The sequence below is a fragment of the Mercenaria mercenaria genome, chromosome 12 (assembly GCF_021730395.1).
Source record: "Mercenaria mercenaria strain notata chromosome 12, MADL_Memer_1, whole genome shotgun sequence".
Taxonomy (NCBI): Eukaryota; Metazoa; Mollusca; class Bivalvia; order Venerida; family Veneridae; genus Mercenaria; species Mercenaria mercenaria.
Genome location: NC_069372.1, coordinates 16,101,973 through 16,125,111, shown reverse-complemented (window position 1 = coordinate 16,125,111; position 23,139 = coordinate 16,101,973). Strand labels below are relative to the sequence as shown.

At 35.1% G+C, this 23,139-nt stretch overlaps 2 protein-coding genes across 2 annotated transcripts in view; one reads left to right on the top strand and one right to left on the bottom strand.

The window, feature by feature from the left end:
* LOC123535413 (citron Rho-interacting kinase-like) overlaps positions 1–13,626 on the bottom strand; it is a 55,798-nt gene extending 42,172 nt beyond the window's left edge. Inside the window, exons 1-10 of the mRNA XM_053519283.1 lie at positions 13,521–13,626; positions 9,891–10,108; positions 8,919–9,094; positions 8,178–8,422; positions 7,713–7,806; positions 7,079–7,288; positions 3,513–3,666; positions 2,957–3,131; positions 1,412–1,688; positions 796–945 (exon numbers count right to left, since the gene is read on the bottom strand). Coding sequence (XP_053375258.1) covers positions 796–945; positions 1,412–1,688; positions 2,957–3,131; positions 3,513–3,666; positions 7,079–7,288; positions 7,713–7,806; positions 8,178–8,422; positions 8,919–9,094; positions 9,891–10,083 — 1,674 coding nt within the window. The 5' untranslated portion in view covers positions 10,084–10,108; positions 13,521–13,626. The remainder of the gene's footprint in view (positions 1–795; positions 946–1,411; positions 1,689–2,956; positions 3,132–3,512; positions 3,667–7,078; positions 7,289–7,712; positions 7,807–8,177; positions 8,423–8,918; positions 9,095–9,890; positions 10,109–13,520) is intronic.
* A 47-nt stretch (positions 13,627–13,673) lies between these two features.
* Positions 13,674–22,690, top strand: LOC123535414 (bolA-like protein 2). Its single transcript, XM_045318071.2, has 3 exons — positions 13,674–13,832; positions 18,630–18,724; positions 22,282–22,690. Exons 1-3 carry the CDS (start codon positions 13,770–13,772, stop codon positions 22,376–22,378), a joined length of 255 nt encoding a protein of 84 aa, XP_045174006.1. The 5' UTR covers positions 13,674–13,769; the 3' UTR covers positions 22,379–22,690.
* Positions 22,691–23,139: the final 449 nt, after the last annotated feature.

The following is a 23,139-nucleotide window of genomic DNA, read 5'->3' as shown; positions in this document are numbered from 1 at the left end:
ATAATTATAATGGATATGAATTTATCCCCATTCAGTCAGGTATACCCTAATAAAAATGCAAGAATTCATTTATCCAGTTTAATCTTTATAAACAAAAACAGAATAAAATAAAACCTTCCACATTTAGTTAAGAGTTTTCGTTTCTGCTCTCCTATGTTGAAGAACACTTGTTCAGTATTTCATCTGTAATTCCCTAACATGTAATTGACAATAAATACAGGCTGAGTATTTTACCTGTAATTCCCTAACATGTAACTGACAATAAATACAGGCTGAGTATTTTACCTGTAATTCATCTGTAATTCCCTAACATGTAACTGACAATAAATACAGGCTGAGTATTTTACCTGTAATTCTTCCGTCTGTACTCCATGAATACAGGCCTAATATTTACCCATAATTCTTCCACCTATAGTTGATAAATACATTTCATTAATTTATACTTTAATTTTCCCATCTGTATTTGGTTTGTTTGTTTGTTTGTTTTGGGTTTAACGCCGTTTTTCAACAGTATTTCAGTCATGTAACGGCGGGCAGTTAACCTAACCAGTGTTCCTGGATTCTGTACCAGTACAAACCTGTTTCTCCCAAGTAACTGCCAACTTCCCCACATGAATCAGAGGTGGAGGACTAATGATTTTAGACACAAATGTCGTTTATCAAATAGTCACGGAGAACATACGCCCCGCCCGAGGATCGAACTCACGACCCCGCGATCCGTAGACCGACGCTCTACCTACTGAGCTAAGCGGGCGGGTTTTTCTGTATTTGGTGAACACAGACCAAGTATCTTACCTGTAATTCTTCAAGCTGCAGTTGATGAAGTCCATCTTCAATTTGTTTTGCTTCTGAGCTCATTTCATTTATCTTACCCATCATCTGCTCTGTCTGCATCTCCGTGGCAACTCTTTCGTCTACAAGTACTTCAACCTGCTTGCTTAAACGCTGTCAATATAATAATTTGATTGGTAATTAAAGTTTTACAAGATATAAAACGTATACCATAAAGCTTTATTAGATTTACAAGATACAAAACATATACATTATGTCATAAAGCATTATTCAAGTTTATGCAATATCCAAAATCTTGTAATTTCAGCATAGCAATTGTGTAACATTTTACATGACGTAAGCAAATTTTTGTCACTGATTTTACAGAATTAAGAACAACATAAACTCTCCACCTACAGGTGAGAAGAACGATATTTATGTGATATCTCACAAAGTCCCTATTTCCCAAGACTGCATTTACTAATACAACTAAATAAAGAATTACTGAAGTTGTGACGGAAGTGTTTTTGAAGAAATTTAAATAAGGACTAAACTTTATTGAGTTTCCTTTTCATTATTTCTTCTAATAAATCTTACTGGCATTTCTTTTGCATATGCTTTTCTAAAACTCCTAACTCACGTTTGTCTTAGCTATATAGTTTTCTAGATCTCGCTGGTACGTCTGACTCTCATGCTCCAGTTTCTCTATCAATTCCTCCTTGTCTTCCAGCGTCAGCTTGAGCTGCTCCACGGTCGACTTTAACGTACATTCTGACGCCTCCAACGTATTACACTTCTCCCGAAGCCGCTTCATCTCGGCAATCTTCACAGTCAGCGTCAGGTCTACGCCTGAACCAGAACGACGCTTACATGTTGTTACTGATGATTCAATATCAATACTGTTCTTTGACTTTTTGCTGAAACAAACAGAAATCTCAACTGAAGCAATTGATATCAAGGGGATCATGCAATCACTAACAGCTGAAAGTGACCAAATATTAATTAAATCACAGAATACATTGTACCTGGAAAGTTAAATTATTGGCATACTCTGAATTCATTCAATTTCATGGACATGAAATTTATGGTATGGGCCAAAATAGTCCAACTTGTTGCATAATTATAAGTTTCATTTCATTTCAGTCTGTGGACGGACTGTCAGGGGAGGTAACTAGAGTCAAGGATTGGGACTAGGGCCAAAACAGATATTTCTAGGGGATATTTATTTGTGGATTTCAACTTTGAATATAAAATGAATGGAAATCTTACTTGTTTGCATGGATTTAATTTCATGGAATCACTCAACCAGGATATCCACGAAAAATTGTCTTCCACAAATATTGATGATTTTACAGTAGCCTGCATTGTTTTGTAGATAATAATTATAATCTATGTTCACTTGGAAGTGGAGACAATCATGCCCAACACTTACCATCTTTTTTATTGAACAATTATGGTTGAATAGAATTAGCAATAAAGAATAAATATGTGTGAAAATCCCTGAAAAAATACTCTTAAAGCATTTAATGACATCTTCAAAACAACCGCCTCATATATGGAACAAGAGTTTTCTTTATCACTGAACTTGTTTGTTTTATGGGGTTTTAAGTCACATCTACATGTACACAATTAAGGTCATATGAGCCGTGCCATGGGAAAACCAACACAGTGGCTTTGCGACCAGCATGGATCCAGACCAGCCTGCGCATCCGCGCAGTCTGGTCAGGATCCATGCTGTTCGCTTTCAAAGCCTATTGCTATTAGAGAAACTGTTAGCGAACAGCATGGATCCTGACTAGACTGCGCGGATGCGCAGGCTGGTCTGGATCCATGCTGGTCGCAAAGCCACTATGTTGGTTTTCCCATGGCACGGCTCATATGTCAACCTTCCACTTTTAAGTGTAGAGGTAGACCCCATGTAAACCTCAGGCTATTATATAAGGCTCAGAGGGGCATGGAGAACCACAGACCTTCTGCGAGCCAGATGAACAGCTTACACACATAATGACCTGAAGTTTCCGCTTCTTATGAAAACTATAAAGTAAAGTAAAGTATCTTTACATGTCAGTTGATTTTCTCCCTACGTAACTAGAAAACTATAAAGTAAAGTAAAGTATCTTTACATGTCAGTTGATTTTCTCCCCGCGTAAGTAGAAAACTATAAAGTAAAGTAAAGTATCTTTACATGTCAGTTGATTTTCTCCCTGCGTAAGTAAAGCCAACAAAGGGCAAATCTTTGCCAGAGAACTCCCTGTCATGTGTGTGGTCATCTAAGACTGGCGGGTGCTTTATCTTCTCAAACTCCTCAAAGTTGGATGTATCATCGAGACTCTCCAGGTGGGGGACAAATGGTGCAGTCTCTGTAAAAGATAATTATTGTCCTTCTCATTTACATTATAATCACTTTATTAATCAAGCTAAAACTGTTCAAGAAGTTTGAAGATTACCTGGACCTTTTTAACTTGCTCAAATCATCAAGGAAAAACATTTTTCCTAGCACAGGGATATCAAATTAAAGTGGTTCACCAAAAGCAGTCATTAACAATTCATGTTCGATAACACTAATTTAGAATAAAAAGAATTCAGTAGTCTTCACATAAAACTGCAAATCCTTCTCAATTGTCTCAAGATGAAATTGTAAACTAAAACTTGCTCACAGTATGAAAGTCCATGACTAACAAGATTTTCCATCTTACAACTGAAAGGCAAAACAAAAAATAAGCAGAAAATGGCTAAGATACCTTTTCTGATGTGATCCCAGTCTATCTTATCAAAGAAAGCATGTTTTCTGATTTGATGATATTCCAGTCTATGATCTGTGTCTGTAAGAAGCTTGTCCATCAAGCTTTTAGCTGAGGATGATATGTACGTCGACTGTGGGTATTTCAAAAATGCCTGCAAATAAGTCAGTTAAGAATTAATTTTTACATTTAAAGGTCCAATACTAAGGAAAGTGAACATTTTAATTTCTTTTAAAAAGCACAGAAACTATTTCATTTTATTGGAAAATGAAAGTTGGTATGTAGAAATTCGAAATAAGTCACAGTATATGTACAATTATTTTTCTATGAAGTATGAAGAAAGTTAAAAAGACCTGGGGGGGTCATTCTGTCGATTCATTGAAATTTCAACATAATCACGGGTACTAAACAGTGCCTGCGGCACCGCCTGTGCCGATGAAGAATGAAGGCACTTCGCTTCCGGTACCGCAGGCATTTCGCCAATGTTGACAAATCAAGCGAGATCGTGAGTGATTTTTTCGTTTTTGTCATGTTTTACTACATGTAGCATTTTTTTTCAAAAATCGGGGAATGTAGCGGGTGTAGAAGTACCTCATGAACAAATCCATGCTAAAGTTTAGGGAAAAAATCGATTTCCTAAAATGTAAGGACAAATAATGGGAATGAAACGTGATTTTTTCATATCAGTGACTGTTTTGATTCATTTTTTTCCGCTGACCCAAACCAAATCGTCTCTGCCTTAGTAAAACATATTATAAATGAATGTGAACCGCAAAACATAAAATGGTCCAGAAATCCCGAATTTGAACGTTATGGCCCATTTTGAAAATGTGCCGCAGGCATTTTGACGGTGCCGCAGCCCCATAAGGTGCCGCAGGCACTTTTAAGTATCGGGGCATAAATTTGGGCCCCAAAACTAACCAAATATCGAATAACTTGCATTCGTGCGATTATATATAACATATTCACAAACATTTTCAACATGTGTTAAGAGTTATCAGATCAAATATTTTAGCAAAACCGTTTATCTCCACAACTCTTTTTTAAGACCCGTTTTGATCAGTTTTAAACAAACTGTATTTTCCCGAAAACATGCAACTTTTTATAACCTTGGCCCCGCTGAAATTGGTTTGTTATAGATCAATATATTGATAGCAAAATGGGTTTCTATCTGTGTGTGCGTGTTTTATTCTTTTTTCCTTTTTTAGAGGAGCCAATCGATCATTAGATAAGTCACTAATCTACTTTCCTGTGTTTTTCTAGGTTGTTCAACTGAAAAGCAGTTTGTTGAATGATAGAAAGTAGTCTGCCAATTGAAACGTAAGTATATTTATAGATTAGCTCGATTAGTGCTCCTTTTTTGTCCTGTACCCCAATAAACAATTTTCATTTGTTTCAGTCGGGCTAGTTGCACGCGCATGAATTCGGTAAATTTTCTACCCCATCGAACACCAAGGCGCAACTCAGTGTACCAGTCACGTGATCCGGTAGCCCGGCTTTGTATTAGCCTGTCCTCTGTACGACACAATAGGGCACACTTCTTTGTTGTTTTGTTTTGCAAACAAGTAACTACTACAAAACTAATGGAAATATTGAATGAAACCTATCAACATTTCTCAAGGTTTATAAACCTATGTTATAGCATAAAATTCCACAGATACCGATTGAAATTTAGATAGATATTTAATATTAAATGTTATATTCCCGAATTTGAATAGTCGAGGTTTTGCTGTCTTGTGGCTCTTGTTATAAAAGTTTTGACAAAAGACAGCACGCAAAAGGGAACATGGGTTATACCTGTCAACTTATTATCATATTTATTTTGAGAAAAGATGTCTGCATTTCTGAAAATTTATGTTCATTATCTTTTATTTAATGACAATCATAAAATCATAATGGGTTTTGGGGAAAACAGTTTTCTTCAACGGGCTAAAGTAATGGTGTAGAGTTTAAGATTACCCGCGAATATAAACCGATTGCTGTTCATACTGTTGTAGAGCCCACATGAGAATAAGTCCATTTAAACATATCGTTTCTGACGGGCCCTTTTCTTTGTGTTCTCCCAAATTCTTCGCAGTAGCAACTTCCGTATACATGATGCATTCTTCACACACGTTATATTCTTTTAAACTTTAGTCATCACAATGTCTCAACAACCCTTGATGCAACTACCTTAAATTTTATAGAAAGAACCCACCCCCAAAGTTTATTTAAACGCGATTTAAATGCATTTACTGAGGGTGCTGACACTACATTATCAGGTATAAATTGCTAAACTTTTGATTGATAACTCGTCGCATGTATTGGGAAAAAGTTTGTGAAAAGAAAATATAATCGCACGAATGAAATTTATTCGAGATTTGGGTTTTTTTGGGCCAAATTTATGCCCCGATACTTTAAGAAGTGCCTGCGGCAAACCCCTGTGGGGCTGCGGCACCGAGAAATGGCTGCGGCACATTTTCAAAATGGGCATAACGTTCATATTCGGGGTTTTCTGGACACATTTATGTTTTTGCAGATCACATATCATTATAAATATGTTTTACGAAGGCAGAGAAAATGTGGTTAGGGTCAGCGGAAAGAAATGAATCTAAAAAAGTCACTGATGTGAAAAAATCACGTTTCATTCCCAACTTATTTGTCCTTACATTTCTAGGAAATTGATTATTTCCCATAAACTTAGCATGGATAAAGTTCATGAGGTACTCTAAAACCCCGCTAACATTCCCCGATTTTTGAAAAAATGCTATATGCTGTAACAAAATGACAAAAACGAAAAAAATCACTCACCGATCTCGCTAGAATTGTCAACATTGGCGAAATGCCTGCGGTACCGGAAGCGAAGTGCCTTCATTCTTCATCGGCACAGGCGGTGCCGCAGGCACTGTTTAGTACCCGTGATAATACACATACATTTCTTTGAGTTCCAAAGACCTTCTGTAAATTTTGACCTGCCAATCTTCATTATTTAGTGTCTTGCAGAAGTCTATGCACTGGCTATGAAAAAAATTGCCAACTCACTTCCCCTTAGTAATGGACCTTTAAGTAATGTGCTTCAATCCACTTTTAATAGATATATTTAGAAGGGAAAATTGATAAGAACTTGTTAAAGATCAAGAATTTCAATTTTTTAAATTCCCAAAACTGAACAATGATTAATTGAAGACATCACAGAATTCAGTTTTTTTCACTTTTCTGCCTTTTTTGTAAATTTTGAGGTTTTAATGTCCCCTAAGATTAATTATAAAAAAATCCAATTTGTGAACATTTTGATGAATCTAAAATCTTGAAAAAAGGTGTATAAGAGCTCAGCAAAGTGAGGCAATATTCATCCAAAGTTTTAGACTAGAGGTGGTGATGAATAAATGTGTTGGTGGGTTGGTGTTTGGGATTAAAGATAAGATTTGACTTTTGATATCAATTTGTGACCTTAACCTTTGACCTATCGACCCAGGTCATGCTCTCTGCATATTTTCAATCAACAACAACTTATATGCTAAGTCTGATGAGACTTCACATACAAAATCTAAAATTTGAAAATAACGAAACAAAACACAAGTATTTACCTCATAGTTCATGATATTAGAATAAGTTGCAACCATAGATCCAGACTCATCAGTGAACGGGGTCTTCCCAAAGAGCATCTCATACATACAGACACCAAGTGACCACCAGTCCACCTCGACACCATAACTGTTCATAACATCGTTGTTCATAGAATTGAGGAGTTCCGGTGATACATAATCTGGTGTACCGACTGGCATCTTGGAGGATACCTGTAACACAAACATAACTGTAACATTGAAATTCTTCCAGCGGGCAGTTAATCTAACCAGTACTCCTGGATTCTGTACCAGTACAAACCTGTTTTCTGCAAGTAACTGCCAACTTCCCCACATGAATCACAGGTGGAGGACAAATGATTTTAAACACAATGCCTTTTATCAAATAGTCACGGAGAACAAACCTCTCAACCAGGTTTCAAACAGTAACTTGAAACAGCATCCTACAGAGGCCAGTAACATAAAAATATCTGTAACACAGTATAACAACAAATATAATGACCCCTGAAAATAAACTATATTTTTTCTGGAAATCTCTATTTGGAAATTAAAAGTCACAACTTATCTAAACACAGTAAAACATAAAGTGACATACTTCATCTCATGTACTGGTAATGTAGATAATAAATTAACTTACAAATCCATCAATGGAGAGTTTTGCAGCTGAACCAAAATCCACAAGTTTCACGTGCCCTGTTGAATCTAGGAGGACATTCTCTGGTTTCAAATCTCTATCAATTGTAAAAAAATCTTTTCTCATCTACATTCTTTCAATAATCCGAGACTGCTTCATAACAATTACAATTATACAAAACATGTCCTACTTTTTAAAAACTATTGAGGAACTGTTTTTATTTTTCTATGTACGAATTTTTACAGACTCACATTTTTAACAAGAGTTTGCAGAAGTATAAACAACTGTTTCATATAACTTGCAGTAACTCAAATAAAAAGAAATACAGCTTTCCAAAAGTACTTAATAATTCTGTAGTTTGCAGGTCATTAACATTGCAGTTGCTCTGACAACTAAATTATTGTATAAGATGTCAATTACAATCTGTGATTCACTTTTCTACATGTGTAAAAAGAACATGATATTAACCTGTGTACATATCCCATTAGATGAAGATCATGTGTAGCTAAAACAATTTCTGCAAGGTAAAACCTCGCCATCTTCTCTTCAAACACATCATCATGTCTGCCAAGCAGAGAGAGCAGGTCACCACCAGCATGGAATTCCATGACCAGGTAGAGGGTATGAGTGTCCTGGAAGGCGTAGTGAAGCTTGGTGATCCAAGGACTTGTGGCATGTGCCATTATCTCCCTTTCTTCTTCATAAAATGAGATCTAAATACAGAAATATAACAAGTACAATGACTCTTATCCAGCAAAAGGTTGTCCACTAGTAAACCTTCTATACAACAACCTACCTCTATTATAGCTCTGTATGTCTAAATCTAACAGGATTATGATATAAAGGTAAAAAACAATGCTGTTCTATGGAAAGCAGCTTAGCCTATACACTTGATAAAGTTTCAAGCAGCTCCTAGACACCTAGTTTTCACTGCCACTCCAACTATTTTTGTTGAAATTATATGGAAGAACTAGTTCTATAATATAAACAGGCCTCAAGGCACCTGATTTTTAAATCCGATAGACTTGTAAGCTGCAATACAATTTTTATACAGAAGCTCTACACACAATCAGTATTCTAAATAACCATGATATACTTTAGTTTCACCAATATGTTGACATCTGCCATGGATCAACACACAAAATTTATTCAACCCTTTACCCAATGACAATTCATAAAACAACAACTTGCTAATGATGTCAAATTTACCTCAGCCTGTGCCAGAGTTTCCTGTTTCCTCAATGTTTTCATGGCATACACAGTCTCTGTACGTCTGTCTCGTACAACCTGTACCTCCCCAAAATGTCCTCGTCCTATCACATCCTTCACCTCAAAATCTGTCAGCTGAATTCTCAATCTTCGTATCTCTTTCACTGTACTCTCATCTAAACATAAGATTCTCTTTATGATAAACATTTCTTTAACCTTTAGCCTGCTGGCTGCAATTATATCTGCCTTTGCGACCAGTGCAGACCAAGATCAGCCTGCACATCCGTGCAGTCTGATCATGGTCTGCACTGTTCGCTATTCAGTTTGTAAATTTTCAGTGAACACCCCTTCGAATAATAAGGGTTAAGTAAAACCTAGAACAGATTGTTCCGTGTAATAATACATAACTCACATCAAACCAGCCTTAATTGGAACATGTAGAAAATCAAAATTGTTCAATTCTTTATACAGAATTCATTGCATTTGGAGAAGTTAGAACAATCTTTTTAACAAAATATTTAAAGGGCATAACTTTGACAGATCAGGCATTTTACGCATATACAAATGTACTAATGTGGCAGACTTAAATGCAAAACACCAAAAGCAGAAGGTAAAAAATAGTTTTTAGGGATCAAGCTAAAAATATAATAGAGTAGACAGTTTCTATTCTACAACATTACTTCCCTTTGCAATTGGCTTATCATCAATAACATACATGCAACATAAGTAAGTCTGTAAAATGAAAATCAAATTATAATGCAAAGGTCCTTATTAACAGTTTCCTACAATCAATAATAAATGATTTGCGCCTTTTCACGCATTTATATCTACATTATATCAAAACATGGAACTTGAAGAAAGATAGAGTTGACACTGAGGTAAGTGGCACGAAAGAAGAAACATGTATTCTTGAATTAATCTTGGTTTTCAGCTTAATCAAAGCATAACTGTAACAAATAAGCTTAAAATTACATTTCTTCAGAAAAGCTACAACATGTTTGTTGTGTTTGTACCGCCCACACTCTTCAAACAAGACAAGTAAGGCATCAATGAGTCCATCCCTTGACACAAGTGCTGTCTCAATAGATTCATCATCACAGTCGACTGTATTCTGTACCAGCTGATCCAACAACTGTATGCGACTTTCTATGGCTGAATCATCCATCTCTTTCTCTATCTAGAAGTTGGAACTAAAATGTATTTCATGTCTAAAATGAGGTTTACTAAATGTCAATAATATCAAAGATAGTTTGAGGAAAAAACATACACGAGTCTCTGTTTTGGGTTACTTTTCTATTCCTTTGGATACTCAAGCTACTTGGTCATGCTGGTTGTGACTAATGCAAACACCTACAAAATCATAGACACACTTGTGCAGAGGTGCACATTTTGGGCCACTGATTGATTGAAAAGCAACACTCGCATGAGAAGTGATTTAATAACACCTAATTGTTACTGTTTGATTATTGTTGATAGACAGCTAGCAGAAAACAAAGCTGTGGTTTGATACTTGATAGATGAAAACAAAGCTGCAGTTCCACAGTTTACCTGCATTCATCCACATTCTAATTCTATACTACATACAGTGTAATTGTAAATCCATAGTTTGGCAGAAGATATAGCCTAAATAATGACACCTCGGGTAGACCGTCACCGATTTTACATTTGGATATTGAAAAGTATCTCAAAAATAACCAGTGCCTGTACATGGCATTTGGAAAATACTGGACCTAAGTATAGCTCAGCTCAAGGTCAAGTTTCACAACATTGCTAGAGATCGACATGACTGACAGTCACAATGCCGATTTCTCATGTTGGGCTATACCAACCACGAGATTTGTACACCAAAATCATGTTGTTTGAATCGGCTATTCAGCATGTCCAACAATTAGGCCGAATTGATGCATTTATTCCTTACCCAATGAAACAAGTGAAATTTGGTGTTTCGTATCGGGCTGGCTTATACTTATAAATTAAATAGGACTTATGATATGACTTAGGCGTAAAAAAAAAAATTGTTTGTTTCCGGTATCCCAACCTACCCTAAATTTTTGGCCCGACCCTAAATGTTTTTATGGCCTTGGAGAATATTTTTTTCAACTTTTTAACAAAAAGATGCAAAACTGCACTTTTTATGCTTTAAACATGGCCAGTGATGTTAGAAATCAACTTACTGGTGCTCTAAAGGCATAACCCCCTTAGTTGTAATCATTTTTTGACAAAAAAATAATTTCCGAAAAGTCTCCCCTAATTAAAAAAATGTCCAAAAAAAAATAATTTTTCCGACCTACCTACCCTAATTTTTTTTAGCATGTTACCGGAAACAAAGAATTTTTTTTTTTAGGCCTTAGCTAAAACAATTCAGCTTCAGATATGTTATATGCTGTAATGGACATGACCACCTGAATATCAAAATAGCGTAATGACCTGCCTGAAAATCTAATTTCACAGGTTCGGTTATTCGCTGATGACACTGCTGTCTACTTAACTGTAAATAGTTCTGCCCAAGAAAACATCCTCCAGCAAGACTTAAATAGAATACAGATATGGGAAAGTAAGTGGGACATGGAGTTCAACCCCTCAAAATGCACTGTTATGAACATAACAAGGTCAAAAACCCCTTTTAAATCAAAGTACACACTCCATGGCCAAGTCTTGGAAACAGTTCCTGATGCAAAGTACCTTGGGGTCACTATATCCTCAGATCTAAATTGGAATAAACACATCAATTTAGTCACGTCCAAAGCTACCCGAACACTAAACTTCATTAAACGAAACATCCCAGGCAAGAACCCAAAAGTTCGAGAAGTAGCTTATAAATCACTAGTCAGGCCACAGCTAGAATATGCTAGCTGTGTCTGGAACCCTTACACCCAAAAAAACATCCACCAGAACGAAATGATTCAGTGGAGGGCAGCGCGATGGGTAAATCATGACTACTCCCCTTACAGCAGTGTCACAAACATGCTATGTCAGCTGAGATGGCGTCCTTATGTTCTACAAGATAGTGAATGGTTTGGTTGCTGTGCCACTCCCCCCCCACAATGTCAGCCCCCGATCCCGTCTAACAAGACATATGCATCCCCACTCCTATACTCAGATCCTCACTCCCTGTAATTACTATAAGTACTCTTTCTTCCCAGCCACTATAGTACTTTGGAATGCCCTTCCAGTACAACTTGTGCAAGCCCCCACCCTGAATCAGTTTAAACAGGGTGTGACCAAACTTGTACACAATGCTTAACATGATAGACCTGTTTTTAAACTGCTTTTATCTGTAAATCCTTCTTGTTTTTAACACTATCAACTGTATTTACACTGCAATACACACCGTGTATTACTTTTATCCTTCTATCCACAAGCACTAGTTAGTATCGGACCTGGGACAAAATATATGACCAGACTGAGTCAAAAATGAAAAATATGTAGTGAATTATGATACCCCTTCAAAAGATACATATGTCTACATATGTTTGACCCGTGCTAGGCTGAAAAACATATTTTAGTCCGTGATTTTGTACCGTTTCGTTGTGCCACATTTAGGGCTGTCATTGATTGGGTCTTTGTCATATCGACGATACCGATATATCGGAAGACAGATATCGACGATACATCGATATATCAATTATAAAGTTAGAGTAACAACCTATTTATTCATGTACATGCTATATACCTTCTTGTTAATGTTATTTTTAGTTTAATTGCCTGCTTCTCATGTGTTTTATTTGTATTTATGTATTTCCCCATACAGGTAGTGCTGACTAGTTGGAAAAGACTGCTACGGTACAAGTTTAGACATGACCTTTATTGACAACTTCCATTACTTAGGGCGCATTTTTGCAGGCAGAAAAGTTGTTTTAGAGGGTCTGAGTGTTTATCTGGATAGTGTTTTTTTTCTCTGTGTAAAATATCGATTTTTAAAAATGGGAATCGATAATCGATCGACCAAAAAATATCGTTGATACATCGATATCGTTTCTATCGATGACAGCCCTAGCCACATTTCTATCTACCTGGAACTTGCAGCAGAAAGTCGCTCGTTTTCTGGTAGATATTTCATGAACGGAGAGGGCTACAGACTTGGGGTCGGTCTCATTTTGTAGCTAAATGTACACGTGAAATAGTGATAGATAGTTTGTTTAATTGTCTCGGGAATTTATTTCACAACGAACCGGGAAGTGAACCCATTGCTCGCAGGCTCAAATCTCGAGATTCTGGCCTTCAGTAGACATATGTATCTTTTGAAGGGGGGTCATATTTTACTGTATATTTTTAACTTTCGACACATTTAGGATGAAAACAAGGATTTTTATCAATCTGGTCATATTTTTTGTCACAGGTCCGATACTCGTGCCTGTGCTTCTATCCAATCTACTTTTAACTTCTTGTACAGGCGCGCAGCTGCACATAATACTCGCAGAGAGGAGCGCTGCAGTATAAATAAATAGATAGATAGCGTCAGTTAAGTTATGGAAGCCAGAACTAGATATGACTGTTTTTGTCTGAATTTCAAAATTTAAGTTGCTTTGGAATTTTGACACGGATGACTGACATGTTGCTATCTTCGAAAAGAACAAGTGTATCAAATTCGTAAATAGATACCACTCCCATATAAGGCTATATGACTGTAATCAATATTTAAACATCAGTATTACCGCTACTTCAAATGTTTATTTCATCTTTATTTGAATCAGCCGCTCATTTCCGTCTTCCGGGCGAGCATAAGAAAGAATATTCGTGATTTTTACTTTACTCAAATGTAATTCTCACAGTTTTAAGATTTAACGTTTCTACTTTCAGTTTGCCATTCACAGTTGAACGCTGGTGAATTTGACATATTTAAGAACAAAAATGCCGATCACTGTTGATTATTTGAAAGAAAAGTTAAAAAATGACATTGGAGCAACACATCTGGTAAGACTGAACCTAATGTCGAGGCGTGAAAAGTATTTTGATTCTAAAGACCATGCCTTCCAAATTGCCTACTGTAATTTTTTTAGTAATTAGCTTTAAAAAATGTCTTTTTGTCTGTCTTCATAATAGTCAAAGATCCGCTACATTTCTCAGGTTATCAAGATATATGTGGAATAATATGTTTTATTTTTATACTGTACCAATAAATATCTGTGGAAAATTAATACAAACTTAAAAACTGAAATAAAAATCTGTATCATACATCAAAGGGTATCAAGTCGACTCGTCCCCGATTTGGTCATTTCGTCCTCCAAAATTGGTCATTTCGTCCCCCTCATGATAAAATCTGGTCAACTCGTCCCCCTTTAAATGTAGTCAGCTCGTCCCCCTTTTAGTCAATTCGTCCCCTTTTGGTAATTTTGTCCCCCTTAATATTTTAGGCATTTTTGTGTTTTCATGATATTTTTGACTTTGAAAACTTGTATTTTAAAATTATCGTGAGTTTTGAAGGAGTTATATTGGAAATAGTTAACTTTAGATAACTAGGTTTGATAAACATGATAAAATAATAAAAGAAATATACTGAAAATATAAGACAATTAACTGAAATAAATACAATGCCCTTAGTATTAAAAATATAATATAATAGAAAATCTAATTTACTTTTTAAAAATCATAGTAAGAAAAGAGAGAGCAATAAATCCTTACCCCTGATCATAATAAAAGAAAGTTTTAATTAGAAATGCAATAAAGAATAAATAAACAAGTAATATCTGTCACATATGTTTTACGAAAAATAATCAACATGCTTTATATTCATTTTTGTCATTAAAATAGAAAAAAAAAATACTTCAAAAGTAGGGAGACAGTGGTTTCTAAAAGAAGTAGAATGAGCATATCCCTGCATACGAAAGGTGTTAAAGGTTATTAATCACATTAAAAGGCGTTGATTGGGCTGATTGGAAGGTTTTAATGGTATTTAATTGCATGAGAAGTTGTTGACTGACCGAATGGAATGTGTCAAAATTTTCCCCTTAGGCTAGTAGAATTAAATGTGTTAATAATTGATTGGAGTGAGGAAATTATTTGTTATAAAAAAGTTTAATAAAAAGTTTAATTTTATTCAAGAGTTTGAAAATAAGCAGCATGAAGAGAGAGAGAGAGAAAAAAAAAGAGAAAAACCCAGAAAATCATCCTTGTTAAATTGATCATTTTTAAAGCAAAAAGTTCTTAAAACAAACGAAAACTTATGTATATTTTTAATGGGAGACAATCAAAATCCCCTTGATCAAAATCCCCTACACTGAAAAATGACAGGGTGTTACAAAATCCCCTTCATACTTTTGCAGGGGGTATCATAATCCCCTCTGTGATTTTTACTTATTTCATCAAGTTCAAATACAACTATATACAACTTTAAAATCTATTGCATAAAGCACGTAAATACAATGCCTTTAGCAAACATAATATAATTTGGAGCACTGATATATATATATATCTATAATGTTAATCACAGAGGGGATTATGATACCCCCTGCAAATGTGCGAAGGGGATTTTGTAACACCCAGTCATTTTTCAGTGGAGGGGATTTTGATCAAGGGGATTTTGATATACACTCATTTTTAACATAAAATATACTTATTTGAAAGAAAAAAAATGACTTAATTTATCATACTTTTTTTTCAAAAATACGTTTTAAAAAGGGGGCCGAAAAGGGGGGACAAAATGACCAATTTGAAATTGCCGAGGGGGACGAAATGACCAAATCGGGGACGAGTTGACTGTAAATCCATCAAAGAGTTATAAAGATAAATAGATCATCAACTTGAAGACATATAGAGCAAGTCTCGCCAACATCACATGGCAACTGAATGAGATCTCGTTTTACCGGTATATGAAACAGACAGCAGAAGGATAAAAATTTTGTCGTTTGTTTATAATTATAATGGTGTTTTTTTTTAATGTTATTAGTATTTTCTACACAGGGAAGGAATGAATTTATGACTGGAAGTCTGAATAATCAACAGTTGATGTTTTAAAATTGGACCTGATTTGGTTTATTAAGTTCTGGCCGTAGCACCAGTGTAATACTTTAATAAGCGTCTGTTGATTTGATCATGAGTGTCAGCAAACGCTTCAATAAGATAACGCGGTGACACAAGCTTACGCGAGATTATCTCTTGTTGCCATTCTGTGTATTTTATACTTCTTTGCACACATTTAGAGATTGTACATGGGTCCAGACTTCTTTTATTAAAATAATTCATGACTGGGTTCAATGAATAGTTTAAATCAAACTAATTACTAACACGTATAGATTCTCTGTCACAATCTTTGTAACCAAAATTTGAATAATAGGCCTACTGATAACAATATTTTTTTCTTATTTTTTTTAAACATTTTATGCCCTTTTCTGAGATGATATATGTTCGGGGCTGTTGGATTTAACCAGACTTAGATCTCACTTGGTGCTTGAGCACAACAGTAGATCATGGTCTGACAAGAGCTTAGTCAAAATTTTTAACTGTTGTAACAGAAAAAGGTGATAAGAATATCTAATTTTCAGTTCAATTTCCACTTGTTGAAAAGCAGCCTTTTAACAAATGCCACCTTGAAAATCAAGACATTGATATTAAATGTATGAAATTATACTATAAACATTAACATTAACCTATCGCTAGAAAAATATTGTTGAATATTTTGTACTTCCCTATAAATTGTTCTACAGATACCTCCATTGCAGGGCTAGCGCTGGAATGGGCATTTTGAGCAAAATGCTTTAAATGCTAATTTTGGCTCAAGAAAATTCAGAAATGGCTCAAACTCTAAAAAAACCCTACTTTAAGAATTAAAACCAGTCAATTTTTATATAATGTTATTTTGGACCAAAAGAGTGCCAAGTCAGACTGTGACAAAACATGCAATAAACAAGAGGCATTGTCCATGGTCCATTAACACCATCAAGTGACAATAAACCTGTGCCCTTGGGGTATTTAAAAGCGTCTCTCATTTTGTTTAGCTAAATGGGTAGATTAATGAATATACATGGATCAAAGGTGTTTGTTTGTGGCACATGCCATGACTGAAGTTCCTTGATTGAATAATGGGCCATCTTTTATTATCTTGTCAAAAGACAAGATTAAAGAATGTTGAAAGGTGGGTGTGTTTGATCTCTATTGTTCAAAAAAGTTTAATTAAATAAAATTATTTCAAATGAGTAATTCATTATCGATGCCAATAAGTATATAATAAAATGTTTTTAAATTAATTTCTTGCTTGTCATTAAGGCTGAGAAACGTAGTTCTGAATCTGTTAGTTTACCTCCTGCAAAGAAAGCAATATCTGTGAAAAGTGAAACTAGGACATTAAATCCAGCTAAAAATGGAAAATAAGAGAGATCGTATTTGTATACAAATCCGTTGTATTTCTGTCCTTGATGCACTGTTTTGCTTATTATTACACAAGGACAGACCATTCAGTAATGAAGCATTTAGTAAGATTTAACATTTGTCGATAATGGTGTTTTCTGCCGCAATCTAAGCATTAGAAATACCTTAAAGCCCAAAAGCTTCAGGGGGCACAGCCCCCTGTGAACCCCACCAAAGCCCTGTTATGGCACGCGAATGGGCGTGCGAGACTATATTGTTAATATATTGAGAAATATAAATTATGGTTAAAAATAAATTTATCCTTGATGCACTGTTTTGCTTATTATTACACAAGGACAGACCATTCAGTTAATGGCGTTTTCTGCTGCAATCTAAGCATTTGAAATATCCTAAAGCCCAAAAACCCCACCAAAGCCCTGTCGTGGACACGCTAATGAGCATGCGAGCCTCTTCGATCCGCGATGTAAAAATTTGGCTCAAACTTTTTTCAACTCAGCGCTAGCCCTGCATTGAGCTGTCTTTGCCAGAACGAGCTACTGTAAAATCATTTAATTTCAAGGGCATGAAATAACGTGGTTTTGGCCAAAACAGCAATTTCGTGGGGATGTGAATTAATTCGTAGATTTCAATTTTAATATGAACATAAAATGAATAGGAATTTTACTTGTTTGTTGGGATTAAATTTCGTGGATTGATGCAACCATGAAATCCATGAAAATTATATTCCAGTCAGGTGATGTCTGTGTTAAGGTGTTGTTCTATGCATGCTGCAGTCATATATCAGTGACTTTTATTCAACTTATAAGTCGCATATTAAAATATGGATTAATATTATCTATTCATTTTACTAGCCACAAATGAAAATGTAACATCTGTTGTTCACTAATGAAAGATATATCTGTATCTTATGTGTAAGACAAACAAATTTTATGTCATGTTTTTCAATGATTGTAATCAAATTCTATCCAGTTTACATATACAGCTTAATGCTCAAAGTGCAATGCCATGCGTAAAGTCATGATGTCACAATGTTTATGTTGAAAAAAAGCTACAATGATTCTTTGAGATTGTTAGATTTCAGTTCCATTTTAATATGGTGGAGCATACACCAGTATGTTTTTATAGGTATTCATATACATACATATCTTTACCAATGTATATTTTGAAAAGAATTCTTGATTATTTATGATCCATATTCTTTAGAATTCAAGACAGTGTAGTTTCACAATTTGATTAATACTTTTAAATTACATGTTTCCAGTCATTTGATCATCAGAATGTCACTTAATACGTCATAGGTTCTTTCAAACGCTAAAGATGACTGATTACTGGCCAGCAGACTTTGAGTTCTGTTCAACCTTCTTGCTTTGTTAAGTAACAAGGTTATAATTGATTGTATACTTTCAGGATATAGAAGATACATCAGACGGTTGTGGTGCCAAATTCCAGGCTGTTATTGTTTCTCCACAGTTTGAAGGAAAACCACTTCTTCAAAGACATAGGTTTGTGAAAAGTGTATTTAATACTTTGATTGTAATGGAAGTAATAATAAGAACAATTTCATGGAACAAGTTCAAGGTCATGGTATAAGGATGATATACATGGTAGAAACAGTGCATAGGTGGGTACCATAGTCACAGTATAAGGAGAATATACACAATAGATATAACTTACTAACAAGTCTTGGACAGGTTCCAGGTTTTGAAACTTGCGTTTCAAGACCAGTCTCAGAATCCAGCCTTGCCATTGGTCAACTTTGAAGTTATGCTCAAAATCAACCAGTCAGATGCTGGAGATTTGAGATTGCTCTCAAAACTCATTTTTAGCTTTTTGAAAAATATGGAGAGCTATACTATACTCAACCCGGTGTCAGCATTGGTTAAAGTTTTTATGAAATGGTAATATCTTGTAAACCATCAAAGATATTTACTTCAAACATGGAACACTTGTTTATTATAACAGTCCCTACCTGTAGACAAGAGTACATAACCCTGTCAAGTTTTTTTTACTGAATTATGGCCCTTTTTGGACTTGGAAATTGATTCAGATTTCGTAAAAGTACTTGTTTTGTCAAAACTATTTGACATATGGTTTTGAAACTTTGAACACTTGTTTATTATAACAGTCTTTACCTGTAGGCAAGAGATCATATCTCTGTCAAGTATTTTGGCGGAATTATAGCCAATTTGGACTTGGAAATTGGTTTAGTTTTCGTACAAGTCAACGTTTTGTCATAACTATTTCACATGTGGCTTTGAAACTTCGAACACTTGTTTATCATCATGATCTCTATCTGTAGGCAAGAGTACATAATTCTGTCAACTATTTTGGCTGAATTATGGCCCTTTTTGAACATGGAAATCATTTAAATGTTTCATACCAGTCCATATTTTGCCTAACCTGTATGTCATATGGCTTTGAAACTTTGATCACTTGTTTACCATCATAATCTACATAATGTAGGCAAGACTACATTTAACTAGGACAAGAATTTTAGCTCAGTTATGACCCTTTTTTGACATAGAGAATAGTTAAGTTTCGTATACCAATCCATATTTTGTCTAAACAGATTGATGATATGGATTTTAAACTTTGAGCACTTGCTTATCATCATGGTCACACATTGCCATATAGTGCAAGACTTATCCAAATCCACAATACTGGTACTTTGTTTGTCTTATCTATTTTTCTTCTTTTGTCTGAAAATCTCTGGTAACATTTTGATCCCATACTTACATCAATTCTTCGAGAAGTTGAATGTGCTGTCATCAGACAGGTATTGTTACCTTAGCTCCTGGTCTTGATAACCTGTTTGATACTGTGAAATCGTTAATATTCGTGGGGGACTGATTTTCGTGGATTTCATGGTTGAGTCAACCACAAAATTTAATCCCAACGAACAAGTAAAATTCCCATTCATTTTATATTCAAAAGTTGAAATCCATGAATTTGTATCCCCACGAAATTGCCATTTTGACCAAAACCACGAAATTTCATGCCAATGAAATTAAATGATTTTACATTATTTTAGAGATAATGCACATAATCCATCATTGTTTAATCAACAGCAGTTTAATATTGACCAGGTCCTGTCAAATATACCACTACAGAAACATTATTATGATTTCAAAGACATTGTATGTTCCATATCTCACCACCAATAAACATGTACAATTTTATCTGGCTGAATAACCTGTGCTTAAATCTTTAGCTCAGCTGAACAGAAGGTTCAGAGTAGGTATTACTATAGGAGGGTGGTCAGGCTTCTGTCGTCAATAATTTACATAAAACATCTTCTCCTCTTAAACTATTGGTCAGAATTATACCAAGCTTGGTCTATAGCATCCTGGCATGGTCAAACTCTATTGTATTCAAATGGTGTAGTTTAACCCCTTTTAGGGGACTGCTAGAGCTAAAATTAGAAATACCTTTGAACAAATTTTCTTGAACTGATGGATTTTCATCAATTTTTACTTGGTCTGCAAGATCATTATGAGGTCCTCTCCAAATTTTATTCAAATTGTGGCACTCGACCCCTATTAGGGGCCACTAGAGCTAAAAATTGAAATACAGTTAAACAACTTCTTGTCATGAAATGCTTGATAGATTTTCATCAGACTTTGTCAGTAGCATTATTATAAGGTCACCTCCCAATTTTGTTCAGATAGGGGTGCTAGGCCACTTTTAGAGGCCTCTAGAGCTAAAGAGAAAAATACATTTAAACAACTTCTTGTGAATTGCTTGATGAACCATCATCAAATTTGATCTGTAGCATCATTATAAGGTTCTCTTCAAATTTTGTTCAAATGAGGGCACTTGGCCGCTTTTAAGGGCCACTATAGCTGAAAATAAAAATACCTCATAAACAACTCCTCATGAACTGCTAGATGGATAGATCTACTTCAGACTTGATTTCTGCTGCCATTGTAAGGTTCCCTCCCAAATTCAATCAATTGGGGGTGCTTGCCATCTTTAGGGGCCGCTGTAGCTTAAAATATAAACAATTTTTTCTCATAGACAGCTTCATGGATTTTCATCAAACTTGGTGTGTAGCATCATTATAAGGTCTTCTCTCAGTTTTTGTTCAAATGAACTCTGCCTCTTAAAGGGTCTGCAGGAGCTAAAAATAGAAATACCTCTTAATGGCTTCTTTTCATGAACCACTTGATGGATCTTCCTCAAACTTGGTCTTCAGCATCATTATAAGGTCCTCTCCCAAATCTGTTAAAATAGGGTGCTTGGCCCCTTTTAGTGTTTAATAGAGCTAAAAATAGAAAACACTTTAAATATCTTCCTTCTAATGAACTGCTTGGTGGATCTGCTTGAAACTTGGTCTGGAGGATTATTGTAAGATCCTCTCCCAATTTTTTTGCAAATGGTGGCACTTGGCTCATTTTGTGGGCTACTAGTATATACGAAGTACAGTTGTTACCATTCACAATTCAGTGTGTCATGTCTATATTCAAGGTCAGTCAGAGTCAGATGAGTGACTTTGAGCCACTATGGCCCTTTTTTTTTTTTTAAATTATGTATCTCGGACTGTATTAGTGATGTGGCAGCCAGTTTGCTTAAATCAAATTCTGTATCGAGCATTTAACTAACCTGATATTGAATATATCTGGTCAGAATGTGATAGGAATGCCGAACATTGAAGGAGGTGAGATAATTGGCCTTATTACATACTCGTTTCTATTCCCCATTAAGTTACACTGGTACCGAAAACGTCAATATTTTTCCATACACCGACGCCTGAATTTCATATCGGGTGCGTGACATAATTCAGTGAGTGTTGTTGCACTATTTTTTTTATATAGTCCAGTATTATCAATCCTATTCAAATTATTGAAAATATTTATATTTACATAATATTCATACTTGTAGATGCAATAAAAAGATTATTATCTTTGCATCAGGAAATATGCACTCGTTCTTCAGCGGAAGAATATTGCGCTCCTAAAGTCATGCAGTATTTCCGCTGAAGAACTCGTGCATATTTCCCGATACAAAGCTAATAACCTATAAATACTAAATGTTGAAATGTCATCTTTTCGTATTTCAGACTTGTAAATGCCGCTTTAGAAGCTGAAATGAAAGAGATTCACGCATTCCAGATGAAAACATTGACACCAGAACAATGGGAGAAACAGAAGTCTTGATGAAACTTGTCACCATAGAAACAAACTAATTAGCAAGCTAGATTTTGGTACATTGACTATGATTGAGTAAACACTGTGGAAAAGTTACATTGTTGGAAAATTTTGGATGAACTTAACCAACTACAGTCTAAATAATAAGAAACAAAAATACTATGAAGGTAATGCAGAAGGAATGCTATTTCAAGAATTTATGTTTACGATTTTATAGGAGTTTTCAAAGTGAATTTCATTTGGCGAAAGAGGGAATGTGAATTTTACCATTACACTTGATTGAATATGAAATTTAGTTAAATAAAATAGACATTTGAAGAGTTCAGTAGTTCCGTTTGTCACTTAAGTATAAACAAAATGCAATACTTTTTTTACTAATTTAAGGATTACTTGAGGAATGTTGCCAGTTATACAACTGATCAGAGACCATTATCATTATACAGATTCAGGTTGATTGCTCGAAACAAATTTAGGGACCATATTAAGTTGTTTTACATCAACACAATCTTTCCCATTATAAAACTTCTCTTAGATCATGTGACCATATACATTCAATGACATATGCACTAAAGTCTTCATGAAATCCTTCTCTAAATAACTCCTCTTACAGTTTTCAATGACCCAATTTTGCAAAAAAAAAATGTATTGCTATGGAATCAGTATTTACTCACTCCAAGTAGTACTGGTATATTTGCATGCATATCCCATGCAGAAAGCATAATGATACATTTTTGTTTATAATAAGTAATCGGTAAGCAAGAATTCCCGTC